At 57.0% G+C, this 26,738-nt stretch overlaps 1 protein-coding gene across 2 annotated transcripts in view; it reads left to right on the forward strand.

The window, feature by feature from the left end:
* The first annotated feature begins 348 nt into the window (after window positions 1–348).
* TONSL (tonsoku like, DNA repair protein) overlaps window positions 349–26,738 on the forward strand; it is a 42,433-nt gene continuing 16,043 nt past the window's right edge. Inside the window, exons 1-12 of one of the 2 annotated variants that reach the window (XM_080609846.1) lie at window positions 349–416; window positions 4,434–4,529; window positions 10,647–10,789; window positions 13,406–13,598; window positions 13,675–13,804; window positions 15,160–15,331; window positions 16,549–16,663; window positions 18,136–18,278; window positions 19,641–19,793; window positions 20,943–21,068; window positions 22,509–22,752; window positions 24,720–24,781. In XM_080609846.1, the coding sequence (XP_080465972.1) occupies window positions 386–416; window positions 4,434–4,529; window positions 10,647–10,789; window positions 13,406–13,598; window positions 13,675–13,804; window positions 15,160–15,331; window positions 16,549–16,663; window positions 18,136–18,278; window positions 19,641–19,793; window positions 20,943–21,068; window positions 22,509–22,752; window positions 24,720–24,781 (1,608 nt within the window). In that variant the 5' untranslated portion in view covers window positions 349–385. The remainder of the gene's footprint in view (window positions 417–4,433; window positions 4,530–10,646; window positions 10,790–13,405; window positions 13,599–13,674; window positions 13,805–15,159; window positions 15,332–16,548; window positions 16,664–18,135; window positions 18,279–19,640; window positions 19,794–20,942; window positions 21,069–22,508; window positions 22,753–24,719; window positions 24,782–26,738) is intronic. The other variant, XM_080609847.1, reaches the window with a different exon arrangement.

Consider the following 26,738-nt stretch of genomic DNA (forward strand, 5'->3'; position numbering starts at 1 on the left):
AATGGAGCTCAGTGGAGGCTACTGGGGAGCTACTGGTTTATACTGGGGAGCTGCTGGTTTATACTGGGGAGCTGCTGGTTTATACTGGGGAGCTGCTGGTTTATACATGGCGTCACCAGCAGGGGGCGACAACCCCCGCCACACCTCCCGGCATTCCCCGCGGCGGGACGCTCTGTGCCTTCCGCCACACCTCCCAGCATGCCCCTCGGCTGGGCGGGTACAGAGAGCCCCTCTTGTCCAATAGGAGCGCCCGCCCGCCGCTCTTCCGGGCGTGGATTGGCGCAGGGGGGACAGAGCGCGGACCAATGGGGGCGCCGAGGGGCGGAGCGCGGGCCAATAGGGGCGGAGGGGCGGGGCGAGCGGCGCTGGGCGGCAGCGGCGGAGGATGAACGCGGAGCGGGCGCGGGAGATCCGGCGTGAGTGCGGCCTGCACCGGGGCGAACCGGGCTTAATGGGGATAAACCGGGCCCGGCCTCTCTCTACGGGGCTTTAACGGCGCTGAACCGGGTTCAAGTGCCTTCACCGGGGGTGAATGGCCTAAACTGGGCCTTAACTGAGCTTCAGCGGCCTATACCGGGCCTTAACTGAGGCGTAATGGGCCTTAAGGAGCCTCAGCCGGCCTTAACGGGGTTTAACCGGGTTTATCCGTACCTTAACCGGGCTTCAAGGGCCTTAACGGGGGTTTAACCGGTCCCAGCCTGGTTTAACCGGGCCTTAACGGGGCTAAACCGGGCCGTAAACGAGCTTAAAGGGCCTTAACTGGGCCTTAATGGGGCAAATCAGGCCCTAAGTGGGCTTAAAGGGCATTAACTGGGCCTTAATGGGGTTTAACTGGGTTTAACGTACCTTAACTGGGGCTTAATGGGCCATAACTGGGCTTAAAGGGCCTTAACAAGGCTTAATGGGCCCTTTAACTGGGCTTAAAGGGCCTCCACCAGCTCTTAACCAGCCTTAAAAGGGCTTTAGAGAGGCTTAAAGGGACCAAATGGGGCTTAACTGGGCTTAATGGGGCTTAACCACGTCCTAACTGGGCTTAATGGGGCTTAACCAGGTCCTAACTGGTTTTTAATGGGGCTTGAGCAGGTCCTAACTGGGCTTAATGGGGCTTAACCACGTCCTAACTGGGCTTAATGGGGCTTAACGAGGTCCTAACTGGTTTTTAATGGGGCTTGAGCAGGTCCTAACTGGTCTTAATGGGGCTTGAGCAGGTCCTAACTGGTCTTAATGGGGCTTAACCAGGTCCTAACTGGTCTTAATGGGGCTTGAGCAGGTCCTAACTGGTCTTAATGGGGCTTGAGCAGGTCCTAACTGGTTTTAATGGGGCTTAACCAGGTCCTAACTGGTTTTAATGGGGCTTGAGCAGGTCCTAACTGGTCTTAATGGGGCTTGAGCAGGTCCTAACTGGTTTTAATGTGTCTTAACCAGGTCCTAACTGGTCTTAATGGGGCTTGAGCAGGTCCTAACTGGTCTTAATGGGGCTTAACCAGGTCCTAACTGGTTTTAATGGGGCTTAACCAGGTCCTAACTGGTTTTAATGGGGCTTAACCAGGTCCTAACTGGTCTTAATGGGGCTTAACCAGGTCCTAACTGGTCTTAATGGGGCTTGAGCAGGTCCTAACTGGTCTTAATGGGGCTTAACCAGGTCCTAACTGGTTTTAATGGGGCTTGAGCAGGTCCTAACTGGTCTTAATGGGGCTTAACCAGGTCGTAACTGGTTTTAATGGGACTTAACCAGGTCGTAACTGGTTTTAATGGGCCTTAACCAGGTCCTAACTGGTTTTAATGGGCCTTAACCAGGTCCTAACTGGTCTTAATGGGGCTTAACCAGGTCCTAACTGGTCTTAATGGGGCTTGAGCAGGTCCTAACTGGTCTTAATGGGGCTTGAGCAGGTCCTAACTGGTTTTAATGGGCCTTAACCAGGTCCTAACTGGTTTTAATGGGGCTTGAGCAGGTCCTAACTGGTCTTAATGGGGCTTGAGCAGGTCCTAACTGGTCTTAATGGGCCTTAACCAGGTCCTAACTGGTTTTAATGGGGCTTGAGCAGGTCCTAACTGGTTTTAATGGGGCTTAACCAGGTCCTAACTGGTCTTAATGGGGCTTGAGCAGGTCATAACTGGTCTTAATGGGGCTTAACCAGGTCCTAACTGGTTTTAATGGGGCTTAACCAGGTCCTAACTGGTCTTAATGGGGCTTGAGCAGGTCCTAACTGGTCTTAATGGGGCTTAACCAGGTCCTAACTGGTTTTAATGGGGCTTGAGCAGGTCCTAACTGGTTTTAATGGGGCTTAACCAGGTCCTAACTGGTTTTAATGGGGCTTAACCAGGTCCTAACTGGTTTTAATGGGCCTTAACCAGGTCCTAACTGGTCTTAATGGGGCTTGAGCAGGTCCTAACTGGTCTTAATGGGGCTTGAGCAGGTCCTAACTGGTCTTAATGGGGCTTAACCAGGTCGTAACTGGTTTTAATGGGCCTTAACCAGGTCCTAACTGGTTTTAATGGGCCTTAACCAGGTCCTAACTGGTCTTAATGGGGCTTAACCAGGTCCTAACTGGTTTTAATGGGGCTTAACCAGGTCCTAACTGGTCTTAATGGGGCTTGAGCAGGTCCTAACTGGTCTTAATGGGGCTTGAGCAGGTCCTAACTGGTCTTAATGGGGCTTAACCAGGTCCTAACTGGTTTTAATGGGGCTTGAGCAGGTCCTAACTGGTTTTAATGGGGCTTAACCAGGTCGTAACTGGTTTTAATGGGACTTAACCAGGTCGTAACTGGTTTTAATGGGCCTTAACCAGGTCCTAACTGGTTTTAATGGGCCTTAACCAGGTCCTAACTGGTCTTAATGGGGCTTAACCAGGTCCTAACTGGTCTTAATGGGGCTTGAGCAGGTCCTAACTGGTCTTAATGGGGCTTGAGCAGGTCCTAACTGGTTTTAATGGGGCTTAACCAGGTCCTAACTGGTCTTAATGGGGCTTGAGCAGGTCCTAACTGGTCTTAATGGGGCTTGAGCAGGTCCTAACTGGTCTTAATGGGGCTTGAGCAGGTCCTAACTGGTCTTAATGGGGCTTAACCAGGTCCTAACTGGTCTTAATGGGGCTTAACCAGGTCCTAACTGGTTTTAATGGGGCTTGAGCAGGTCCTAACTGGTTTTAATGGGGCTTAACCAGGTCGTAACTGGTTTTAATGGGCCTTAACCAGGTCCTAACTGGTTTTAATGGGGCTTGAGCAGGTCCTAACTGGTCTTAATGGGGCTTAACCAGGTCCTAACTGGTTTTAATGGGGCTTGAGCAGGTCCTAACTGGTTTTAATGGGGCTTGAGCAGGTCCTAACTGGTTTTAATGGGGCTTAACCAGGTCGTAACTGGTCTTAATGGGGCTTAACCAGGTCGTAACTGGTCTTAATGGGGCTTAACCAGGTCCTAACTGGTCTTAATGGGGCTTGAGCAGGTCCTAACTGGTCTTAATGGGGCTTGAGCAGGTCGTAACTGGTTTTAATGGGGCTTAACCAGGTCCTAACTGGTCTTAATGGGGCTTGAGCAGGTCCTAACTGGTCTTAATGGGGCTTGAGCAGGTCCTAACTGGTCTTAATGGGGCTTAACCAGGTCCTAACTGGTTTTAATGGGGCTTGAGCAGGTCCTAACTGGTTTTAATGGGGCTTAACCAGGTCGTAACTGGTCTTAATGGGGCTTAACCAGGTCCTAACTGGGCTAAACTGGTTTTAACTGGTCTGTGTGGGGCCTCCTTCCTCTTCACTCCCCCTCTTTACCCCCCCATTGCAGCTCCACAGAGCCCCCCCCAACCCTTAGACCCTATTGGGGTCGTTCCCCCCCATTTCTGGGGTGTCCCCCATGGGTACCCCCCCATTAGACTCCATTGTGCTCCCCCCCCCCATTTCTGGGGTGTCCCCCATGGGTACCCCCCCATTAGACTCCATTGTGCTCCCCCCCCCCCATTTCTGGGGTGTCCCCCATGGGTGCCCCCCTTTTGCCCCCCCCATTTCTGGGGTGTCCCCCATGGGTGCCCCCCTTTCCCCCCCCATTTCTGGGGTGTCCCCCATGGGTGCCCCCCTTTCCCCCCCCATTTCTGGGGTGTCCCCCATGGGTGCCCCCCTTTTGCCCCCCCCATTTCTGGGGTGTCCCCCATGGGTGCCCCCCTTTCCCCCCCCATTTCTGGGGTGTCCCCCATGGGTGCCCCCCTTTCCCCCCCCATTTCTGGGGTGTCCCCCATGGGTGCCCCCCTTTCCCCCCCCATTTCTGGGGTGTCCCCCATGGGTACCCCCCCATTAGACTCCATTGTGCTCCCCCCCCCCCATTTCTGGGGTGTCCCCCATGGGTGCCCCCCTTTTGCCCCCCCCATTTCTGGGGTGTCCCCGATGGGTGCCCCCCTTTCCCCCCCCATTTCTGGGGTGTCCCCCATGGGTGCCCCCCTTTGCCCCCCCAGAGCTGCACAAGGCCAAGGCCAAGGCCCAGCGCAGCGGCCACGTGGTGGAGGAGGCTGCGCTCTGCAACCAACTGGGAGAGATCCTGGCCGGCCACGGTGAGTGCGGGATAACAGCTGGGATACAGGGATAACAGTAACCGGGATACAAGGATAACAGCTGGGATACAGGGATAACAGTAACCGGGATACAGGGATAACAGCTGGGATACAGGGATAACAGTAACCGGGATACAGGGATAACAGCTGGGATACAGGGATAACAGTAACCGGGATACAGGGATAACAGCTGGGATACAGGGATAACAGCTGGGATCCAGGGATAACAGCCGGGATCCAGGGATAACAGTAACCGGGATACAGGGATAACAGCCGGGATCCAGGGATAACAGCTGGGATCCAGGGATAACAGCCGGGATCCAGGGATAACAGCTGGGATCCAGGGATAACAGTAACCGGGATACAGGGATAACAGTAACCGGGATACAGGGATAACAGTAACTGGGATCCAGGGATAACAGTAACCGGGATACAGGGATAACAGCCGGGATACAGGGATAACAGCTGGGATCCAGGGATAACAGTAACCGGGATACAGGGATAACAGTAACCGGGATACAGGGATAACAGTAACTGGGATCCAGGGATAACAGTAACCGGGATACAGGGATAACAGTAACTGGGATCCAGGGATAACAGTAACCGGGATACAGGGATAACAGCCGGGATCCAGGGATAACAGCTGGGATCCAGGGATAACAGTAACCGGGATCCAGGGATAACAGTAACCGGGATACAGGGATAACAGTAACTGGGATCCAGGGATAACAGTAACCGGGATACAGGGATAACAGCTGGGATCCAGGGATAACAGTAACCGGGATACAGGGATAACAGCTGGGATACAGGGATAACAGTAACCGGGATCCAGGGATAACAGCTGGGATCCAGGGATAACAGCCGGGATCCAGGGATAACAGTAACTGGGATCCAGGGATAACAGCCGGGATCCAGGGATAACAGTAACTGGGATCCAGGGATAACAGTAACCGGGATACAGGGATAACAGTAACTGGGATCCAGGGATAACAGCCGGGATCCAGGGATAACAGTAACTGGGATCCAGGGATAACAGCCGGGATCCAGGGATAACAGTAACTGGGATCCAGGGATAACAGTAACCGGGATACAGGGATAACAGTAACTGGGATACAGGGATAACAGTAACCGGGATACAGGGATAACAGTAACTGGGATACAGGGATAACAGTAACCGGGATACAGGGATAACAGTAACTGGGATACAGGGATAACAGTAACCGGGATACAGGGATAACAGTAACTGGGATACAGGGATAACAGTAACCGGGATACAGGGATAACAGTAACTGGGATACAGGGATAACAGTAACCGGGATACAGGGATAACAGTAACTGGGATACAGGGATAACAGCCGGGATACAGGGATAACAGTAACCGGGATACAGGGATAACAGTAACCGGGATACAGGGATAACAGCCGGGATACAGGGATAACAGTAACTGGGATCCAGGGATAACAGTAACTGGGATACAGGGATAACAGTAACCGGGATACAGGTATAACAGTAACTGGGATCCAGGGATAACAGCTGGGATCCAGGGATAACAGTAACTGGGATCCAGGGATAACAGTAACTGGGATACAGGGATAACAGTAACTGGGATACAGGGATAACAGCCGGGATACAGGGATAACAGTAACTGGGATACAGGGATAACAGTAACTGGGATCCAGGGATAACAGTAATTGGGATACAGGGATAACAGTAATTGGGATACAGGGATAACAGTAACTGGGATACAGGGATAACAGTAACCGGGATACAGGGATAACAGCCGGGATACAGGGATAACAGTAACCGGGATACAGGGATAACAGCCGGGATACAGGGATAACAGTAACTGGGATCCAGGGATAACAGTAATTGGGATACAGGGATAACAGTAACTGGGATACAGGGATAACAGTAACCGGGATACAGGGATAACAGTAACCGGGATCCAGGGATAGCAGCCGGGATACAGGGATAACAGTAACTGGGATCCAGGGATAACAGTAACCGGGATACAGGGATAACAGTAACTGGGATCCAGGGATAACAGCCGGGATCCAGGGATAACAGTAACCGGGATACAGGGATAACAGCCGGGATACAGGGATAACACCTGGGATCCAGGGATAACAGTAACCGGGATACAGGGATAACAGTAACCGGGATACAGGGATAACAGTAACTGGGATCCAGGGATAACAGCCGGGATACAGGGATAATAGCCGGGATACAGGGATAACAGTAACTGGGATCCAGGGACAACAGCCGGGATCCAGGGATAACAGCCGGGATCCAGGGATAACAGTAACCGGGATCCAGGGATAACAGCTGGGATCCAGGGATAACAGTAACAGGGATACAGGGATAACAGTAACTGGGATCCAGGGATAACAGCCGGGATCCAGGGATAACAGTAACTGGGATACAGGGATAACAGCCGGGATACAGGGATAACAGTAACCGGGATACAGGGATAACAGCCGGGATACAGGGATAACAGTAACCGGGATACAGGGATAACAGTAACTGGGATCCAGGGATAACAGTAACCGGGATACAGGGATAACAGTAACTGGGATCCAGGGATAACAGCTGGGATCCAGGGATAACAGTAACCGGGATACAGGGATAACAGTACCTGGGATACAGGGATAACAGTAACTGGGATACAGGGATAACAGTAACCGGGATACAGGGATAACAGCTGGGATCCAGGGATAACAGTAACCGGGATACAGGGATAACAGCCGGGATACAGGGATAACAGTAACTGGGATACAGGGATAACAGTAACCGGGATACAGGGATAACAGTAACTGGGATACAGGGATAACAGCCGGGATACAGGGATAACAGTAACTGGGATACAGGGATAACAGCCGGGATCCAGGGATAACAGTAACCGGGATACAGGGATAACAGCCGGGATACAGGGATAACAGTAACCGGGATCCAGGGATAACAGTAACTGGGATCCAGGGATAACAGTAACCGGGATACAGGGATAACAGTAACTGGGATCCAGGGATAACAGCTGGGATCCAGGGATAACAGTAACCGGGATACAGGGATAACAGTAACTGGGATACAGGGATAACAGTAACCGGGATACAGGGATAACAGTAACCGGGATACAGGGATAACAGCCGGGATACAGGGATAACAGTAACTGGGATACAGGGATAACAGCCGGGATACAGGGATAACAGTAACCGGGATACAGGGATAACAGCCGGGATACAGGGATAACAGCCGGGATCCAGGGATAACAGTAACTGGGATACAGGGATAACAGTAACCGGGATACAGGGATAACAGCCGGGATACAGGGATAACAGTAACCGGGATCCAGGGATAACAGTAACCGGGATCCAGGGATAACAGTAACTGGGATACAGGGATAACAGCTGGGATACAGGGATAACAGTAACCGGGATCCAGGGATAACAGTAACCGGGATACAGGGATAACAGTAACTGGGATACAGGGATAACAGCCGGGATACAGGGATAACAGTAACTGGGATCCAGGGATAACAGTAATTGGGATACAGGGATAACAGCCGGGATACAGGGATAACAGTAACTGGGATCCAGGGATAACAGTAACCGGGATACAGGGATAACAGCCGGGATACAGGGATAACAGTAACCGGGATCCAGGGATAACAGTAACCGGGATCCAGGGATAACAGTAACTGGGATCCAGGGATAACAGCCGGGATCCAGGGATAACAGTAACCGGGATCCAGGGATAACAGTAACCGGGATACAGGGATAACAGTAACTGGGATCCAGGGATAACAGCCGGGGTACAGGGATAACAGTAACCGGGATACAGGGATAACAGCCGGGATACAGGGATAACACCTGGGATACAGGGATAACAGTAACCGGGATACAGGGATAACAGTAACCGGGATACAGGGATAACAGTAACTGGGATCCAGGGATAACAGTAACCGGGATACAGGGATAACAGTAACTGGGATCCAGGGATAACAGTAACCGGGATCCAGGGATAACAGTAACTGGGATCCAGGGATAACAGTAACCGGGATCCAGGGATAACAGTAACCGGGATACAGGGATAACAGTAACTGGGATCCAGGGATAACAGCCGGGGTACAGGGATAACAGTAACCGGGATACAGGGATAACAGTAACCGGGATACAGGGATAACAGTAACTGGGATCCAGGGATAACAGCCGGGATACAGGGATAACAGTAACCGGGATACAGGGATAACAGCCGGGATACAGGGATAACAGTAACTGGGATACAGGGATAACAGTAACCGGGATACAGGGATAACAGTAACCGGGATACAGGGATAACACCTGGGATACAGGGATAACAGTAACCGGGATACAGGGATAACAGCTGGGATACAGGGATAACAGTAACTGGGATCCAGGGATAACAGTAACTGGGATACAGGGATAACAGTAACCGGGATACAGGGATAACAGCTGGGATACAGGGATAACAGTAACTGGGATCCAGGGATAACAGTAACTGGGATACAGGGATAACAGTAACCGGGATACAGGGATAACACCTGGGATACAGGGATAACAGTAACCGGGATACAGGGATAACAGCCGGGATACAGGGATAACAGTAACTGGGATCCAGGGATAACAGCCAGGATCCAGGGATAACAGTAACCGGGATCCAGGGATAACAGTAACCGGGATCCAGGGATAACAGTAACCGGGATACAGGGATAACAGCCGGGATACAGGGATAACACCTGGGATACAGGGATAACAGTAACTGGGATCCAGGGATAACAGCTGGGATACAGGGTTAACAGTAACCGGGATACAGGGATAACAGCCGGGATCCAGGGATAACAGTAACCGGGATACAGGGATAACAGTAACCGGGATACAGGGATAACAGCCGGGATACAGGGATAACAGTAACCGGGATACAGGGATAACAGTACCTGGGATCCAGGGATAACAGCCGGGATCCAGGGATAACAGTAACTGGGATCCAGGGATAACAGCCGGGATACAGGGATAACAGTAACCGGGATACAGGGATAACAGCTGGGATACAGGGATAACAGTACCTGGGATCCAGGGATAACAGCCGGGATCCAGGGATAACAGTAACTGGGATCCAGGGATAACAGTAACCGGGATACAGGGATAACAGTAACTGGGATCCAGGGATAACAGTAACTGGGATCCAGGGATAACAGTAACCGGGATACAGGGATAACAGTAACTGGGATCCAGGGATAACAGTAACCGGGATACAGGGATAACAGTAACTGGGATCCAGGGATAACAGTAACTGGGATCCAGGGATAACAGTAACCGGGATACAGGGATAACAGCCGGGATACAGGGATAACAGTAACTGGGATCCAGGGATAACAGTAACCGGGATACAGGGATAACAGTAACTGGGATCCAGGGATAACAGTAACTGGGATCCAGGGATAACAGTAACCGGGATACAGGGATAACAGTAACCGGGATCCAGGGATAACAGTAACCGGGATCCAGGGATAACAGTAACTGGGATCCAGGGATAACAGTAACCGGGATCCAGGGATAACAGTAACCGGGATCCAGGGATAACAGTAACTGGGATACAGGGATAACAGTAACTGGGATCCAGGGATAACAGTAACTGGGATACAGGGATAACAGTAACCGGGATCCAGGTATAACAGTAACCGGGATCCAGGGATAACAGTAACCGGGATCCAGGGATAACAGTAACCGAGATACAGGGATAACAGTAACTGGGATCCAGGGATAACAGTAACCGGGATCCAGGGATAACAGTAACCGAGATACAGGGATAACAGTAACTGGGATACAGGGATAACAGTAACCGGGATCCAGGGATAACAGTAACTGGGATCCAGGGATAACAGTAACCGGGATCCAGGGATAACAGTAACCGGGATCCAGGGATAACAGTAACCGGGATCCAGGGATAACAGTAACCGAGATACAGGGATAACAGTAACCGGGATCCAGGGATAACAGTAACCGGGATCCAGGGATAACAGCCCCCATCCATGGATAACAGCCCCAGGGATACCCCCAGGCAAAGGCAAGGCCCCCCCCAGCCGCTCTGTGCCCCCCGCAGGCCGCTATGAGGAGGCCCTGGAGCAGCACCGGGAGGAGCTGCGGCTGCTGGAGGGCGCCGGGGACCGCTTGGGCTGCGCCATCGCCCACCGCAAGATCGGGGAGCGCCTGGCGGAGCTGGAGCGCTACGGAGCCGCCCTCGAGGTACCAGAGCGTCCCCGGGCATCCCCGTGGTGCTGGTCCCTCCGCATCCTTCCCTGTGCTGGAGCATCCCCATGGTGCTGGTCCCTCCTCATCCTTCCCTGTGCTGGAGCATCCCCATGGTGCTGGTCCCTCCGCATCCTTCCCTGTGCTGGAGCATCCCCATGGTGCTGGTCCCTCCTCATCCTTCCCTGTGCTGGAGCATCCCCATGGTGCTGGTCCCTCCGCATCCTTCCCTGTGCTGGAGCATCCCCATGGTGCTGGTCCCTCCGCATCCTTCCCTGTGCTGGAGCATCCCCATGGTGCTGGTCCCTCCTCATCCTTCCTTGTGCTGGAGCATCCCCATGGTGCCGGTCCCTCCTCATCCTTCCCTGTGCTGGAGCATCCCCATGGTGCTGGTCCCTCCTCATCCTTCCTTGTGCTGGAGCATCCCCATGGTGCTGGTCCCTCCTCATCCTTCCCTGTGCTGGAGCATCCCCATGGTGCTGGTCCCTCCTCATCCTTCCCTGTGCTGGAGCATCCCCATGGTGCCGGTCCCTCCGCATCCTTCCCTGTGCTGGAGCATCCCCATGGTGCTGGTCCCTCCTCATCCTTCCCTGTGCTGGAGCATCCCCATGGTGCTGGTCCCTCCTCATCCTTCCCTGTGCTGGAGCATCCCCGTGGTGCTGGTCCCTCCTCATCCTTCCTTGTGCTGGAGCATCCCCATGGTGCTGGTCCCTCCGCATCCTTCCCTGTGCTGGAGCATCCCCATGGTGCTGGTCCCTCCTCATCCTTCCCTGTGCTGGAGCATCCCCGTGGTGCTGGTCCCTCCGCATCCTTCCCTGTGCTGGAGCATCCCCATGGTGCTGGTCCCTCCTCATCCTTCCCTGTGCTGGAGCATCCCCATGGTGCTGGTCCCTCCTCATCCTTCCCTGTGCTGGAGCATCCCCATGGTGCTGGTCCCTCCTCATCCTTCCCTGTGCTGGAGCATCCCCATGGTGCCGGTCCCTCCTCATCCTTCCCTGTGCTGGAGCATCCCCATGGTGCCGGTCCCTCCTCATCCTTCCCTGTGCTGGAGCATCCCCATGGTGCTGGTCCCTCCTCATCCTTCCCTGTGCTGGAGCATCCCCATGGTGCTGGTCCCTCCGCATCCTTCCCTGTGCTGGAGCATCCCCATGGTGCTGGTCCCTCCGCATCCTTCCCTGTGCTGGAGCATCCCCATGGTGCCGGTCCCTCCGCATCCTTCCCTGTGCTGGAGCATCCCCATGGTGCTGGTCCCTCCTCATCCTTCCCTGTGCTGGAGCATCCCCATGGTGCCGGTCCCTCCTCATCCTTCCCTGTGCTGGAGCATCCCCGTGGTGCTGGTCCCTCCGCATCCTTCCCTGTGCTGGAGCATCCCCATGGTACCGGTCCCTCCGCATCCTTCCCTGTGCTGGAGCATCCCCATGGTGCTGGTCCCTCCTCATCCTTCCCTGTGCTGGAGCATCCCCGTGGTGCTGGTCCCTCCTCATCCTTCCCTGTGCTGGAGCATCCCCATGGTGCCGGTCCCTCCGCATCCTTCCCTGTGCTGGAGCATCCCCATGGTGCCGGTCCCTCCTCATCCTTCCCTGTGCTGGAGCATCCCCATGGTGCTGGTCCCTCCTCATCCTTCCCTGTGCTGGAGCATCCCCATGGTGCCGGTCCCTCCTCATCCTTCCCTGTGCTGGAGCATCCCCATGGTGCCGGTCCCTCCTCATCCTTCCCTGTGCTGGAGCATCCCCATGGTGCTGGTCCCTCCTCATCCTTCCCTGTGCTGGAGCATCCCCATGGTGCTGGTCCCTCCGCATCCTTCCCTGTGCTGGAGCATCCCCATGGTGCTGGTCCCTCCGCATCCTTCCCTGTGCTGGAGCATCCCCATGGTGCCGGTCCCTCCGCATCCTTCCCTGTGCTGGAGCATCCCCATGGTGCTGGTCCCTCCTCATCCTTCCCTGTGCTGGAGCATCCCCATGGTGCCGGTCCCTCCTCATCCTTCCCTGTGCTGGAGCATCCCCGTGGTGCTGGTCCCTCCGCATCCTTCCCTGTGCTGGAGCATCCCCATGGTACCGGTCCCTCCGCATCCTTCCCTGTGCTGGAGCATCCCCATGGTGCTGGTCCCTCCTCATCCTTCCCTGTGCTGGAGCATCCCCGTGGTGCTGGTCCCTCCTCATCCTTCCCTGTGCTGGAGCATCCCCATGGTGCCGGTCCCTCCGCATCCTTCCCTGTGCTGGAGCATCCCCATGGTGCCGGTCCCTCCTCATCCTTCCCTGTGCTGGAGCATCCCCATGGTGCTGGTCCCTCCGCATCCTTCCCTGTGCTGGAGCATCCCCATGGTGCTGGTCCCTCCGCATCCTTCCCTGTGCTGGAGCATCCCCATGGTGCTGGTCCCTCCTCATCCTTCCCTGTGCTGGAGCATCCCCATGGTGCTGGTCCCTCCTCATCCTTCCCTGTGCTGGAGCATCCCCATGGTGCCGGTCCCTCCGCATCCTTCCCTGTTCTGGAGCATCCCCATGGTGCCGGTCCCTCCGCATCCTTCCCTGTGCTGGAGCATCCCCATGGTCCCGATCCCCCCGCATCGTTCCCATGTTCCCGGGGTCCAATCCTGCCGCTCTTTCCCATTGCCAGCACCAACGGCAGCACCTGGAGCTGGCGCGGGCGCTGGGCGACGCCACGGAGCAGCAGCGGGCCTGGGCCACCCTCGGCAGGACCTACATGTTGATGGGCGAGAGCCGGGCGCCGGGCCAGGAGCGGGAGGCGCTGGATGAGGCCCAGCGGGCTCTGCGCACCAGCCTGGCCATCGTGGAGCAGAGCCTGGAAGGTGAGGGCGGCGCGGGCGGGGGGTGCTGAGCCCGGGGCCCGGCGCTCCCTGAGCCCGGGCCCTGGTGCTGGGGCAGGATCGGTGCCGGCGCGGGAGGTGCTGGAGATGAAGGCTCGGCTCTTCCTCAACCTGGCGCTGGTCAGCGACAGCCTCAAGGAGCCGGAGGAGCGGGAGCGGTACCTGGAGAAGAGCATCTTCCTGGCGGAGTACGGGCGGGAATGGGAGCGGTGGGAATGATGGGAGTGATAGGAATGATGGGAGTGATGGGAGTGATGGGAGTGATGGGAATGATGGGAGTGATGGGAGTGATGGGAATGATGGGAGTGATGGGAATGATGGGAATGATGGGAGTGATGGGAATGATGGGAGTGATGGGAATGATGGGAGTGATGGGAATGATGGGAGTGATGGGGAATGATGGGAATGATGGGAATGATGGGAGTGAGGGGAATGATGGGAGTGATGGGGAATGATGGGAATGATGGGAGTGATGGGAGTGAGGGGAATGATGGGAGTGATGGGAATGATGGGAGTGATGGGAATGATGGGAATGATGGGAGTGATGGGAGTGAGGGGAATGATGGGAGTGATGGGAATGATGGGAGTGATGGGAATGATGGGAATGATGGGAATGATGGGAGTGATGGGAGTGATGGGAATGATGGGAGTGATGGGAGTGATGGGAATGATGGGAGTGATGGGGAATGATGGGAGTGATGGGAATGATGGGAATGATGGGAGTGATGGGAGTGATGGGAGTGATGGGAATGATGGTGAATGATGGGAGCTGCGAACAGGGTGAAATGAGAGCTGGGAATGATGGGGTCTGGAATTGGGTTGAGGTGGGAGCTGGGAATGGGTTAGGTGGGATCTGGGAATGATGGGATCTAGAGACAGGGTGAGGTGGGATCTGGAATTGGGTTGAGGTGGGTTCTGAGAGCGATGGGATCTGGGAGCAGCTGAGGTGGGATGTGGGAATGGGTTTGGTGGGAGCTGGGGATGGGTTCAGGCGGGAGCTGGGAATGGGTTCAGGCAGGAGCTGGCGGTGCTGGGACCTGGGAGCGGGTTCAGACGTGCTCTGGGGGTGCTGCTGCCACTGTCCCTGCCCAGGCAGGGGGGGTCTGGGTGATGGGGTCCCTATGGGTGATGGGGTCCCTATGGGGTCCCTATGGGTGCCGGGGTCCCTATGGGGTACCCATGGATGACAGGGTCCCTATGGGTGCCGGGGTCCCTATGGGGTACCCATGGATGACAGGGTCCTTATGGGTGCTGGGGTCCCTATGGGGTACCCATGGATGACAGGGTCCCTATGGGTGCTGGGGTCCCTATGGGGTACCCATGGATGACAGGGTCCCTATGGGTGCTGGGGTCCCTATGGGGTACCCATGGATGACAGGGTCCCTATGGGTGCTGGGGTCCCTATGGGGTACCCATGGATGACAGGGTCCCTATGGGTGCTGGGGTCCCTATGGGGTACCCATGGATGACAGGGTCCCTATGGGTGCCGGGGTCCCTATGGGGTCCCTATGGGGTGCCCATGGGTGCCGCTGTCCCCCCGCAGGCAGGGGGCGCTGCAGGAGGACCTGTACCGGGCGCACTTCAACCTCGGCTCCATCCGGCTGCGGGACGGGGACCCCAGCGGGGCCCTGCGGAGCCTGAGCCGCGCCCGCGACTGCGCCCGCAGCCTGGGGGACAGGGCCCTGGAGAGCGAGAGCTGCGCCAGCGCCGCGCAGGTACCGCGGAGAGCTCCCCCCTGCCAGCCCCATTGAGCCCCATTGATTCCATTGAGCCCCATTGAGCCCTATTGATCCCATTGAGCCCATTGAGCCCCATTGATCCCATTGAGCCCATTGAGCCCCATTGATCCCATTGAGCCCCATTGAGCCCTATTGATCCCATTGAGCCCATTGAGCCCCATTGATCCCATTGAGCCCCATTGAGCCCATTGAGCCCTATTGATCCCATTGAGCCCCATTGAGCCCCGTTGATCCCATTGAGCCCCATTGATCCCATTGAGCCCCATTGATCCCATTGAGCCCCATTGAGGCCATTGAGCCCTATTGATCCCATTGAGCCCCATTGATCCCATTGAGCCCCATTGAGCCCATTGAGCCCCATTGAGCCCATTGAGCCCTATTGATCCCATTGAGCCCCATTGATCCCCGTTGATCCCATTGAGCCCCATTGAGCCCCATTGAGCCCCATTGACCCCCATTGACACCATTGACCCCCATTGACACCCATTGACCTCATTGATCCCATTGATCCCATTGAGCCCCATTGATCCCCATCGCACCCATTGATCCCCATCGCACCCATTGCCCCCACTGATCCCCATCGCACCCACTGATCCCCATCGCACCCGTTGATCCCCATTGATCCCCATTGACCCCCATTGACCCCCATTGACCCCCATTAATCCCATTGATCCCATTGACCCCATTGAGCCCCATTGATCCCCATCGCACCCATCGCCCCCATTGATCCCCATTGCCCCCATTGGTCCCCATTGGCCCCCATTGATCCCCATTGACCCCCGTTGATCCCATTGGCCCCCATTGATCCCATTGATCCCATTGGCCCCCATTGACCCCCATTGATCCCATCGCACCCATTGATCCCCATCGCACCCATTGATCCCCATCGCACCCATTGCACCCATTGATCCCCATCGCACCCATTGATCCCCATTGATCCCCATTGATCCCATTGAGCCCCATTGCCCCCATTGTTCCCCACTGATCCCCATTGTTCCCCATGACCCCCATTGCCCCCATTGTTCCCCATTGCCCCCATTGTTCCCCATTGCCCCCATTGTTCCCCATTGCCCCCATTATTCCCCATTGCCATCCATTGCCCCCATAGCCTCCTGACCCCCATTTCCCCATAGCCCCATCACCCCCCATAGCCCCCATTACCCCATCCCCCCCCGTCCCCTCTATCCCCGCAGGTGCTGCTGGCCCTGGGGGACTTCGCTGCCGCCCGGCGCTCCCTGAGGCAGGCCCGGGCCCTGGGCCCGCGGCAGCCGCAGCACCGGGAGCTGGTGCGCGCCAACCTGCGCTACGGTAAGCGGGGAAGGGCCTCAGGGGGGGGCCCAGGCTTCAAGGGGGGCCCCAAGGACTCAATGGGGGCCCCAGGCCTCAAGGGGGGCCCCAAGGCCTCAATGGCTCCCCAAGGCCTCAGTGGCTCCCCAAGGCCTCAATGGCTCCCCAAGGCCTCAGTGGCTCCCCAAGGCCTCAATGGGGGCCCCAAGGCCTCAATGGGGGCCCCAAGGCCTCAATGGGGGCCCCAAGGCCTCAATGGGGGCCCCAAGGCCTCAATGGGGGCCCCAAGGCCTCAGTGGCTCCCCAAGGCCTCAATGGCTCCCCAAGGCCTCAGTGGCTCCCCAAGGCCTCAATGGGGGCCCCAAGGCCTCAATGGGGGCCCCAAGGCCTCAATGGCTCCCCAAGGCCTCAATGGGGGCCCCAAGGCCTCAATGGCTCCCCAAGGCCTCAATGGCTCCCCAAGGCCTCAATGGGGACCCCAAGGCCTCAGTGGCTCCCCAAGGCCTCAATGGCTCCCCAAGGCCTCAATGGCTCCCCAAGGCCTCAGTGGCTCCCCAAGGCCTCAGTGGCTCCCCAAGGCCTCAGTGGCTCCCCAAGGCCTCAATGGCTCCCCAAGGCCTCAGTGGCTCCCCAAGGCCTCAATGGCTCCCCAAGGCCTCAGTGGCTCCCCAAGGCCTCAATGGCTCCCCAAGGCCTCAGTGGGGCCCCAAGGCCTCAGTGGCTCCCCAAGGCCTCAATGGGGGCCCCAAGGCCTCAGTGGCTCCCCAAGGCCTCAATGGCTCCCCAAGGCCTCAATGGCTCCCCAAGGCCTCAGTGGCTCCCCAAGGCCTCAATGGGGGCCCCAAGGCCTCAGTGGCTCCCCAAGGCCTCAATGGCTCCCCAAGGCCTCAATGGCTCCCCAAGGCCTCAGTGGCTCCCCAAGGCCTCAATGGCTCCCCAAGGCCTCAGTGGCTCCCCAAGGCCTCAGTGGCTCCCCAAGGCCTCAATGGGGACCCCAAGGCCTCAATGGCTCCCCAAGGCCTCAATGGGGGCCCCAAGGCCTCAGTGGCTCCCCAAGGCCTCAATGGCTCCCCAAGGCCTCAATGGCTCCCCAAGGCCTCAGTGGCTCCCCAAGGCCTCAATGGCTCCCCAAGGCCTCAGTGGCTCCCCAAGGCCTCAGTGGCTCCCCAAGGCCTCAATGGGGACCCCAAGGCCTCAATGGCTCCCCAAGGCCTCAATGGGGGCCCCAAGGCCTCAATGGCGGCCCCAAGGCCTCAATGGCTCCCCAAGGCCTCAATGGCTCCCCAAGGCCTCAGTGGCTCCCCAAGGCCTCAATGGCTCCCCAAGGTCTCAATGGGGGCCCCAAGGCCTCAGTGGCTCCCCAAGGCCTCAATGGGGGCCCCAAGGCCTCAGTGGCTCCCCAAGGCCTCAATGGCTCCCCAAGGCCTCAATGGGGGCCCCAAGGCCTCAATGGCTCCCCAAGGCCTCAATGGGGCCCGGTTGTGTCCCTGCAGCCTCGCGGGTGCTGCGGCTGCTGCAGGCGCTGGAGGGCGCCGGGGAGGACGCGGCGGCGGCGCTGCCCCTCTGCGAGCGCCTGGGGGACGCCTGCTCCCGGCACGGGGACTTCGCCCGCGCCGTCGAGTTCTACCAGAGACAGGTGGGGGCAGGGGCGGCTGTGGGGAGGCTGTGGGGTTCTGTGGGGCTCTGTGGGGCTCTGTGGGTGTCTATGGGGGCTCTGTGGGGTTCTATGGGGCTCTATGGTGCTCTATGGGGTTCTATGGGGCTCTGTGGGGTTCTATGGGGCTCTGTGGGGCTCTGTGGGGTTCTATGGGGCTCTATTTGGGCTCTGTGGGGCTCTACGGGGCTCTATGGGGCTCTGTAGGGCTCTGTGGGGCTTTGTGGGGTTCTATGGGGCTCTATGGGGGCTCTATGGGGGCTCTATGGGGCTCTATGGGGCTCTGTGGGGCTCTGTGGGGTTCTATGGGGCTCTGTGGGGTTCTATGGGGCTCTGTGGGGCTCTGTGGGGTTCTATGGGTGTCTATGGGGCTCTATGGGGTCTCTATGGGGTCTCTATGGGGTTCTATGGGGGCTCTATGGGGTTCTATGGGCCTCTGTGGGGCTCTATGGGGTTCTATGGGGCTCTTTGGGGTTCTATGGGGCTCTGTGGGGTTCTATGGGTGTCTATGGGGCTCTCTGGGGCTCTGTGGGGTTCTATGGGTGTCTATGGGGCTCTATGGGGTCTCTATGGGGCTCTCTGGGGCTCTGTGGGGCTCTATGGGGCTCTATGGGGCTCTATGGGGCTCTGTGTGGCTCTGTGGGGTTCTATGGGGCTCTGTGGGGTTCTATGGGTGTCTATTGGGTGTCTGTGGGGCTCTATGGGGGCTCTATGGGTCTCTGTGGGGTTTCTATGGGGTCTCTATGGCTCTCTATGGTTCTCTATGGCTCTGTATGGTCCCTATGTGTCTCTGTGGGTCCCTATGTGTCTCTACGGTCCCTATGGGTCTCTATGGTCCCTATGGGTCTCTATGGGTCTCTATGGTCCCTGTGTCTCTCTACGGTCCCTCTGGGTCTCTATGGTCCCTATGGGTCTCTATGGGTCTCTATGGTCCCTGTGTGTCCCTATGGGTCTCTATGGGTCTCTATGGTCCCTATGGGTCTCTATGGTCCCTGTGTCTCTCTATGGTCCCTATGGGTCTCTATGGGTCTCTATGGTCCCTGTGTCTCTCTATGGTCCCTATGGGTCTCTATGGTCCCTATGGGTCTCTATGGTCCCTGTGTCTCTCTATGGTCCCTATGGGTCTCTATGGGTCTCTATGGTCCCTGTGTGTCCCTATGGGTCTCTATGGGTCTCTATGGTCCCTATGGGTCTCTATGGTCCCTGTGTCTCTCTATGGTCCCTATGGGTCTCTACGGTCCCTATCGGTCTCTATGGGTCTCTATGGTCCCTATGGGTCTCTATGGTCCCTATGGGTCTCTACGGTCCCTATGGGTCTCTATGGTCCCTCTGGGTCTCCTGCAGCTGGCGCTGGCGCAGGCACTGGCGCGGCCGCCCCGGGAGCTCGCCGCCATCCACGTCTCCTTGGCCACCACCTTCGGGGACCTGCGGGACCCGGCGCGGGCCCTGCACCACTTCCGGCAGGAGCTGGCCCTGCACGGGGGGGACCCCCTGGAGGTGGGGCCGGGGTCCTTGGGGGCTCCATGGGTCCTCAATGGGGTCCTTGGGGGGCTCCATGGGTCCTCAATGGGGTCCCTGGGGGGCTCAATGGGGTCCTTGGGGGGCTCCATGGGTCCTCAATGGGGTCCTTGGGGGGCTCCATGGGTCCTCAATGGGGTCCTTGGGGGGCTCCATGGGTCCTCAATGGGGTCCTTGGGGGCTCCATGGGTCCTCAATGGGGTCCTTGGGGGGCTCCATGGGTCCTCAATGGGGTCCTTGGGGGCTCCATGGGTCCTCAATGGGGTCCTTGGGGGGCTCCATGGGTCCTCAATGGGGTCCTTGGGGGGCTCCATGGGTCCTCAATGGGGTCCTTGGGGGGCTCAATGGGTCCTCAATGGGGTCCTTGGGGGGCTCCATGGGTCCTCAATGGGGTCCTTGGGGGGCTCCATGGGTCCTCAATGGGGTCCCTAGGGGGCTCAATGGGGTCCTTGGGGGGCTCCATGGGTCCTCAATGGGGTCCTTGGGGGGCTCAATGGGTCCTCAATGGGGTCCTTGGGGGGCTCCATGGGTCCTCAATGGGGTCCTTGGGGGGCTCCATGGGTCCTCAATGGGGTCCTTGGGGGGCTCAATGGGTCCTCAATGGGGTCCCTGGGGGGCTCAATGGGGTCCTTGGGGGGCTCCATGGGTCCTCAGTGGGGTCCTTGGGGGGCTCCATGGGTCCTCAATGGGGTCCTTGGGGGCTCCATGGGTCCTCAATGGGGTCCTTGGGGGGCTCAATGGGTCCTCAATGGGGTCCTTGGGGGGCTCCATGGGTCCTCAATGGGGTCCCTGGGGGGCTCAGTGGGGTCCTTGGGGGGCTCCATGGGTCTTCAATGGGGTCCCTGGGGGGCTCAATGGGGTCCTTGGGGGGCTCCATGGGTCCTCAATGGGGTCCTTGGGGGGCTCCATGGGTCCTCAATGGGGTCCTTGGGGGGCTCCATGGGTCCTCAATGGGGTCCTTGGGGGGCTCCATGGGTCCTCAATGGGGTCCTTGGGGGCTCCATGGGTCCTCAATGGGGTCCTTGGGGGGCTCCATGGGTCCTCAATGGGGTCCTTGGGGGGCTCCATGGGTCCTCAATGGGGTCCTTGGGGGCTCCATGGGTCCTCAATGGGGTCCCTGTGGGGCAGGAGGCGAAGACGTGGCTGAACATGGCCCTGACCATGGCGGAGGCCGGGGAGCCCCCCCCCAAGCTCCTGCCCTGCCTGCACACGGCCCTCGAGCGGGCAACGGAGGCCGGAGCCCCCCGGCTGCAGGTGAGGGGCGCGCGGACCCCCCATAGGGTCCTATAGGGTCCCTGTGGGGTCCCTATGGTGTCCCTATGGTGTCCCTATGGAGTCCTTATGGTGTCCCTATGGAGTCCCTATGGTGTCCCTATGGTGTCCCTATGGTGTCCCTATGGAGTCCTTATGGTGTCCCTATGGAGTCCTTATGGTGTCCCTATGGAGTCCCTATGGTGTCCCTATGGAGTCCCTATGGAGTCCTTATGGTGTCCCTATGGAGTCCCTATGTTGTCCCTATGGTGTCCCTATGGAGTCCTTATGGTGTCCCTATGGTGTCCCTATGGAGTCCTTATGGTGTCCCTATGGAGTCCTATAGGGTCCCTATGGAGTCCCTATGGTGTCCCTATGGTGTCCCTATGGAGTCCTTATGGTGTCCCTATGGAGTCCCTATGGTGTCCCTATGGTGTCCCTATAGAGTCCCTATGGAGTCCCTATGGTTTCCCTATGATGTCCCTATGGTGTCCTTATGGTGTCCCTATGGAGTCCCTATGGAGTCCCTATGATGTCCCTATGGTGTCCCTATGGTGTCCCTATGGAGTCCTTATGGTGTCCCTATGGAGTCCTTATGGTGTCCCTATGGAGTCCTTATGGTGTCCCTATGGAGTCCCTATGGTGTCCCTATGGAGTCCTTATGGTGTCCCTATGGTGTCCCTATGGAGTCCCTATGGTGTCCCTATGGTGTCCCTATGGAGTCCTTATGGTGTCCCTATGGAGTCCCTATGGTGTCCCTATGGTGTCCCTATGGAGTCCTTATGGTGTCCCTATGGTGTCCCTATGGAGTCCTTATGGTGTCCCTATGGAGTCCCTATGGTGTCCCTATGGTGTCCCTATGGAGTCCTTATGGTGTCCCTATGGAGTCCCTATGGAGTCCCTATGGTGTCCCTATGGTGTCCCTATAGAGTCCCTATGGAGTCCCTATGGTGTCCCTATGGTTTCCCTATGATGTCCCTATGGTGTCCTTATGGTATCCCTATGGTGTCCCTATGGTGTCCTTATGGTGTCCCTATGGAGTCCCTATGGTGTCCCTATAGAGTCCCTATGGAGTCCTTATGGTGTCCCTATGGTGTCCCTATGGAGTCCCTATGGTGTCCCTATAGAGTCCCTATGGAGTCCTTATGGAGTCCCTATGGTGTCCCTATGGTGTCCCTATGATGTCCCTATGATGTCCCCTTGGTATCCCCATAGTGCCACCCCTAGGGTACCCATAGTGTCCCCATAGGTTGCCCATAGTGTCCCTATGGTGTCTCTGTAGTGTCCCCATAGCGTCCTTCTGGTGTTCTTATGATGTCCCTATGAAGTTCCTATAGTGTCCCCCTTGTGTCCCATAGCGCCTCTATGGTGTCCTATAGTGTCCCCTTGGTATCCCTATAGCATCCCCATGGTGCCCCATAGGACCCCTATGGTGTCCCATAGCATCCCCATGGTGCCCCATACCCCCCCCATACCCTCCCTCCGTCCGTGTCCGCCCAGCGCCAGGTCCTGCGGCAGCTCCGGGTGCAGCAGCTCCGGGCCGGGGACGCCGCGGGCGCTGCCGGGAGCCGCTCCCGGCTGGAAGCGCTGGGGGGGGGGCACGAGGAGGAGGAGGAGGAGGAGGAGGAGGAGGAAGAGCCCGGGAGCGAGAACCAGGAGGAGAGCGAGGGGGAGCTGAGCACCAGCGGTGAGCGGGGCTGCGGGGGATCTATGGGGCTCTATGGGGTCTCTATGGGGTCTCTATGGGGTCTCTATGGGGTCTCTATGGGGTCTCTATGGGGCTCTATGGGTCTCTATGGGGTCTCTATGGGGTCTCTATGGGGGTCTCTATGGGGTCTCTATGGGGTCTCTATGGGGGCCTCTATGGGGGTCTCTATGGGGTCTCTATGGGGTCTCTATGGGGGCTCTATGGGGCTCTATGGGGTCTCTATGGGGTCTCTATGGGGTCTCTATGGGGTCTCTATGGGGTCTCTATGGGGGCTCTATGGAGCTCTATGGGGCTCTATGGGGTCTCTATGGGGGCTCCATGGGGGCTCTATGGGGCTCTATGGGGCTCTATGGGGTCTCTATGGGGGTCTCTATGGGGTCTCTATGGGGGCTCTATGGGGCTCTATGGGGTCTCTATGCGGCTCTATGGGGCTCTATGGGGGTCTCTATGGGGTCTCTATGGGGGCTCTATGGGGCTCTATGGGGCTCTATGGGGTCTCTATGGGGGCTCCATGGGGGCTCTATGGGTCTCTATGGGGTCTCTATGGGGTCTCTATGGGGGTCTCTATGGGGTCTCTATGGGGCTCTATGGGGCTCTATGGGTCTCTATGGGGTCTCTATGGGGTCTCTATGGGGGTCTCTATGGGGCTCTATGGGGTCTCTATGGGGTCTCTATGGGGGCTCTATGGGGGCTCTATGGGGTCTCTATGGGGTCTCTATGGGGGCTCTATGGGGCTCTATGGGGTCTCTATGGGGTCTCTATGGGGGTCTCTATGGGGTCTCTATGGGGTCTCTATGGGGGCTCTATGGGGCTCTATGGGGTCTCTATGGGGTCTCTATGGGGTCTCTATGGGGGTCTCTATGGGGTCTCTATGGGGGCTCTATGGGGCTCTATGGGGTCTCTATGGGGGCTCCATGGGGGCTCTATGGGGCTCTATGGGGCTCTATGGGGTCTCTATGGGGGCTCCATGGGGGCTCTATGGGGCTCTATGGGGTCTCTATGGGGCTCTATGGGGTCTCTATGGGGTCTCTATGGGGTCTCTATGGGGGCTCTATGGGGGCTCTATGGGGCTCTATGGGGTCTCTATGCGGCTCTATGGGGCTCTATGGGGGTCTCTACGGGGTCTCTATGGGGGCTCTATGGGGCTCTATGGGGCTCTATGGGGTCTCTATGGGGGCTCCATGGGGGCTCTATGGGGCTCTATGGGGCTCTATGGGGTCTCTATGGGGGCTCCATGGGGGCTCTATGGGGCTCTATGGGGCTCTATGGGGTCTCTATGGGGTCTCTATGGGTCTCTATGGGGTCTCTATGGGGTCTCTATGGGGTCTCTATGGGGGTCTCTATGGGGGCTCTATGGGGGCTCTATGGGGGTCTCTATGGGGTCTCTATGGGGTCTCTATGGGGTCTCTATGGGGCTCTATGGGGTCTCTATGGGGTCTCTATGGGGTCTCTATGGGGGTCTCTATGGGGTCTCTATGGGGGCTCTATGGGGCTCTATGGGGTCTCTATGGGGCTCTATGGGGTCTCTATGGGGGCTCTATGGGGCTCTATGGGGTCTCTATGGGGTCTCTATGGGGGTCTCTATGGGGTCTCTATGGGGCTCTATGGGGTCTCTATGGGGCTCTATGGGGCTCTATGGGGTCTCTATGGGGGCTCTATGGGGTCTCTATGGGGGCTCTATGGGGCTCTATGGGGTCTCTATGGGGGCTCTATGGCGCTCTATGGGGTCTCTATGGGGCTCTATGGGGCTCTATGGGGCTCTATGGGGTCTCTGTGGGGCTCTATGGGGCTCTATGGGGGCTCTATGGGGTCTCTATGGGGCTCTATGGGGCTCTATGGGGTCTCTATGGGGTCTCTATGGGGGCTCTATGGGGCTCTATGGGGCTCTATGGGGTCTCTATGGGGCTCTATGGGGGTTCAGCCCCCCCTCACTCGGGCTGTCCCAGAGGAGGATGAGGAGCTCCAAGGACCCAGCGGGAGCGGCCCCGGGCGGCGCCGGGCCAATAGGGTGAGAGATGGGAACCGCAACAGGGTCGGGGGGTCCCTTCCATGGCACCCCCAAAGGGAACTGGGGGGGTTCCCAGCCTCCTGTGGGGCAGCGTCTGGGGTGTCCCTGGCCTGGTTTCGGCTCTGTTTCGGCTCTGTTTCGGCTCTGTTTTGGGGTGATTTTGGCTCTGTTTTGGCTCTGTTTCGGGGTGATTTTGGCCCTGTTTTGGCTCTGTTTTGGCTCTGTTTCGGGGTGATTTTGGCTCTGTTTTGGCTCTGTTTCGGGGTGATTTTGGCTCTGTTTTGGCTCTGTTTCGGGGTGATTTTGGCTCTGTTTTGGCTCTGTTTCGGGGTGATTTTGGCTCTGTTTTGACTCTGTTTCGGGGTGATTTTGGCTCTGTTTTGGCCCTGTTTTGGCCCTGTTTTGGCTCTGTTTTGGCTCTGTTTTGGGGTGATTTTGGCTCTGTTTTGGCCCTGTTTTGGCTCTGTTTTGGGGTGATTTTGGCTCTGTTTTGGCTCTGTTTCGGGGTGATTTTGGCTCTGTTTTGGCTCTGTTTCGGGGTGATTTTGGCTCTGTTTTGGCTCTGTTTCGGCTCTGTTTCGGCTCTGTTTCGGCTCTGTTTTGGCCCTGTTTTGGCTCTGTTTTGGCTCTGTTTTGGGGTGATTTTGGCTCTGTTTTGGCTCTGTTTTGGCTGTTTCGGAGTGATTTTGGCTCTGTTTTGGCTCTGTTTCGGAGTGATTTTGGCTCTGTTTTGGCTCTGTTTTGGCTCTGTTTCGGGGTGATTTTGGCTCTGTTTTGGCTCTGTTTTGGCTCTGTTTCGGGGTGATTTTGGCTCTGTTTTGGCTCTGTTTTGGCTGTTTCGGGGTGATTTTGGCTCTGTTTTGGCTCTGTTTCGGGGTGATTTTGGCTCTGTTTTGGCTCTGTTTCGGGGTGATTTTGGCTCTGTTTTGGCTCTGTTTCGGGGTGATTTTGGCTCTGTTTTGGCCCTGTTTTGGCCCTGTTTTGGCTCTGTTTTGGCTCTGTTTTGGGGTGATTTTGGCTCTGTTTTGGCTCTGTTTCGGGGTGATTTTGGCTCTGTTTTGGCTCTGTTTTGGCTGTTTCGGAGTGATTTTGGCTCTGTTTTGGCTCTGTTTTGGCTCTGTTTTGGCTCTGTTTTGGGGTGATTTTGGCTCTCTTTTGGCTCTGTTTTGGCTCTGTTTTGGCTCTGTTTCGGCTCTGTTTTGGCTCTGTTTCGGGGTGATTTTGGCTCTGTTTTGGCTCTGTTTCGGGGTGATTTTGGCTCTGTTTTGGCTCTGTTTTGGCTCTGTTTTGGGGTGATTTTGGCTCTCTTTTGGCTCTGTTTTGGCTCTGTTTTGGCTCTGTTTTGGCTCTGTTTCGGCTCTGTTTTGGCTCTGTTTCGGGGTGATTTTGGCTCTGTTTTGGCTCTGTTTCGGGGTGATTTTGGCTCTGTTTCGGCTCTGTTTCGGCTCTGTTTCGGCTCTGTTTTGGCTCTGTTTCGGGGTGATTTTGGCTCTGTTTCGGCTCTGTTTCGGCTTTGTTTCGGCTCTGTTTTGGCTCTGTTTTGGCTCAGTTTCGGGGTGATTTTGGCTCTGTTTCGGCTCTGTTTCGGCTCTGTTTCGACTCTGTTTCGGCTCTGTTTTGGCTCTGTTTCGGGGTGATTTTGGCTCTGTTTCGGCTCTGTTTCGGCTCTGTTTCGGGGTGATTTTGGCTCTGTTTCGGCTCTGTTTCGGCTCTGTTTCGGCTCTGTTTCGGCTCTGTTTTGGCTCTGTTTTGGCTCTGTTTCGGGGTGATTTTGGCTCTGTTTCGGCTCTGTTTCGGCTCTGTTTTGGCTCTGTTTCGGGGTGATTTTGGCTCTGTTTCGGCTCTGTTTCGGCTCTGTTTCGGGGTGATTTTGGCTCTGTTTCGGCTCTGTTTTGGCTCTGTTTTGGCTCTGTTTCGGCTCTGTTTCGGCTCTGTTTCGGCTCTGTTTTGGCTCTGT

This window comes from Psittacula echo (assembly GCF_963264785.1).
Source record: "Psittacula echo genome assembly, chromosome: 2".
NCBI lineage: Eukaryota > Metazoa > Chordata > Aves > Psittaciformes > Psittacidae > Psittacula > Psittacula echo.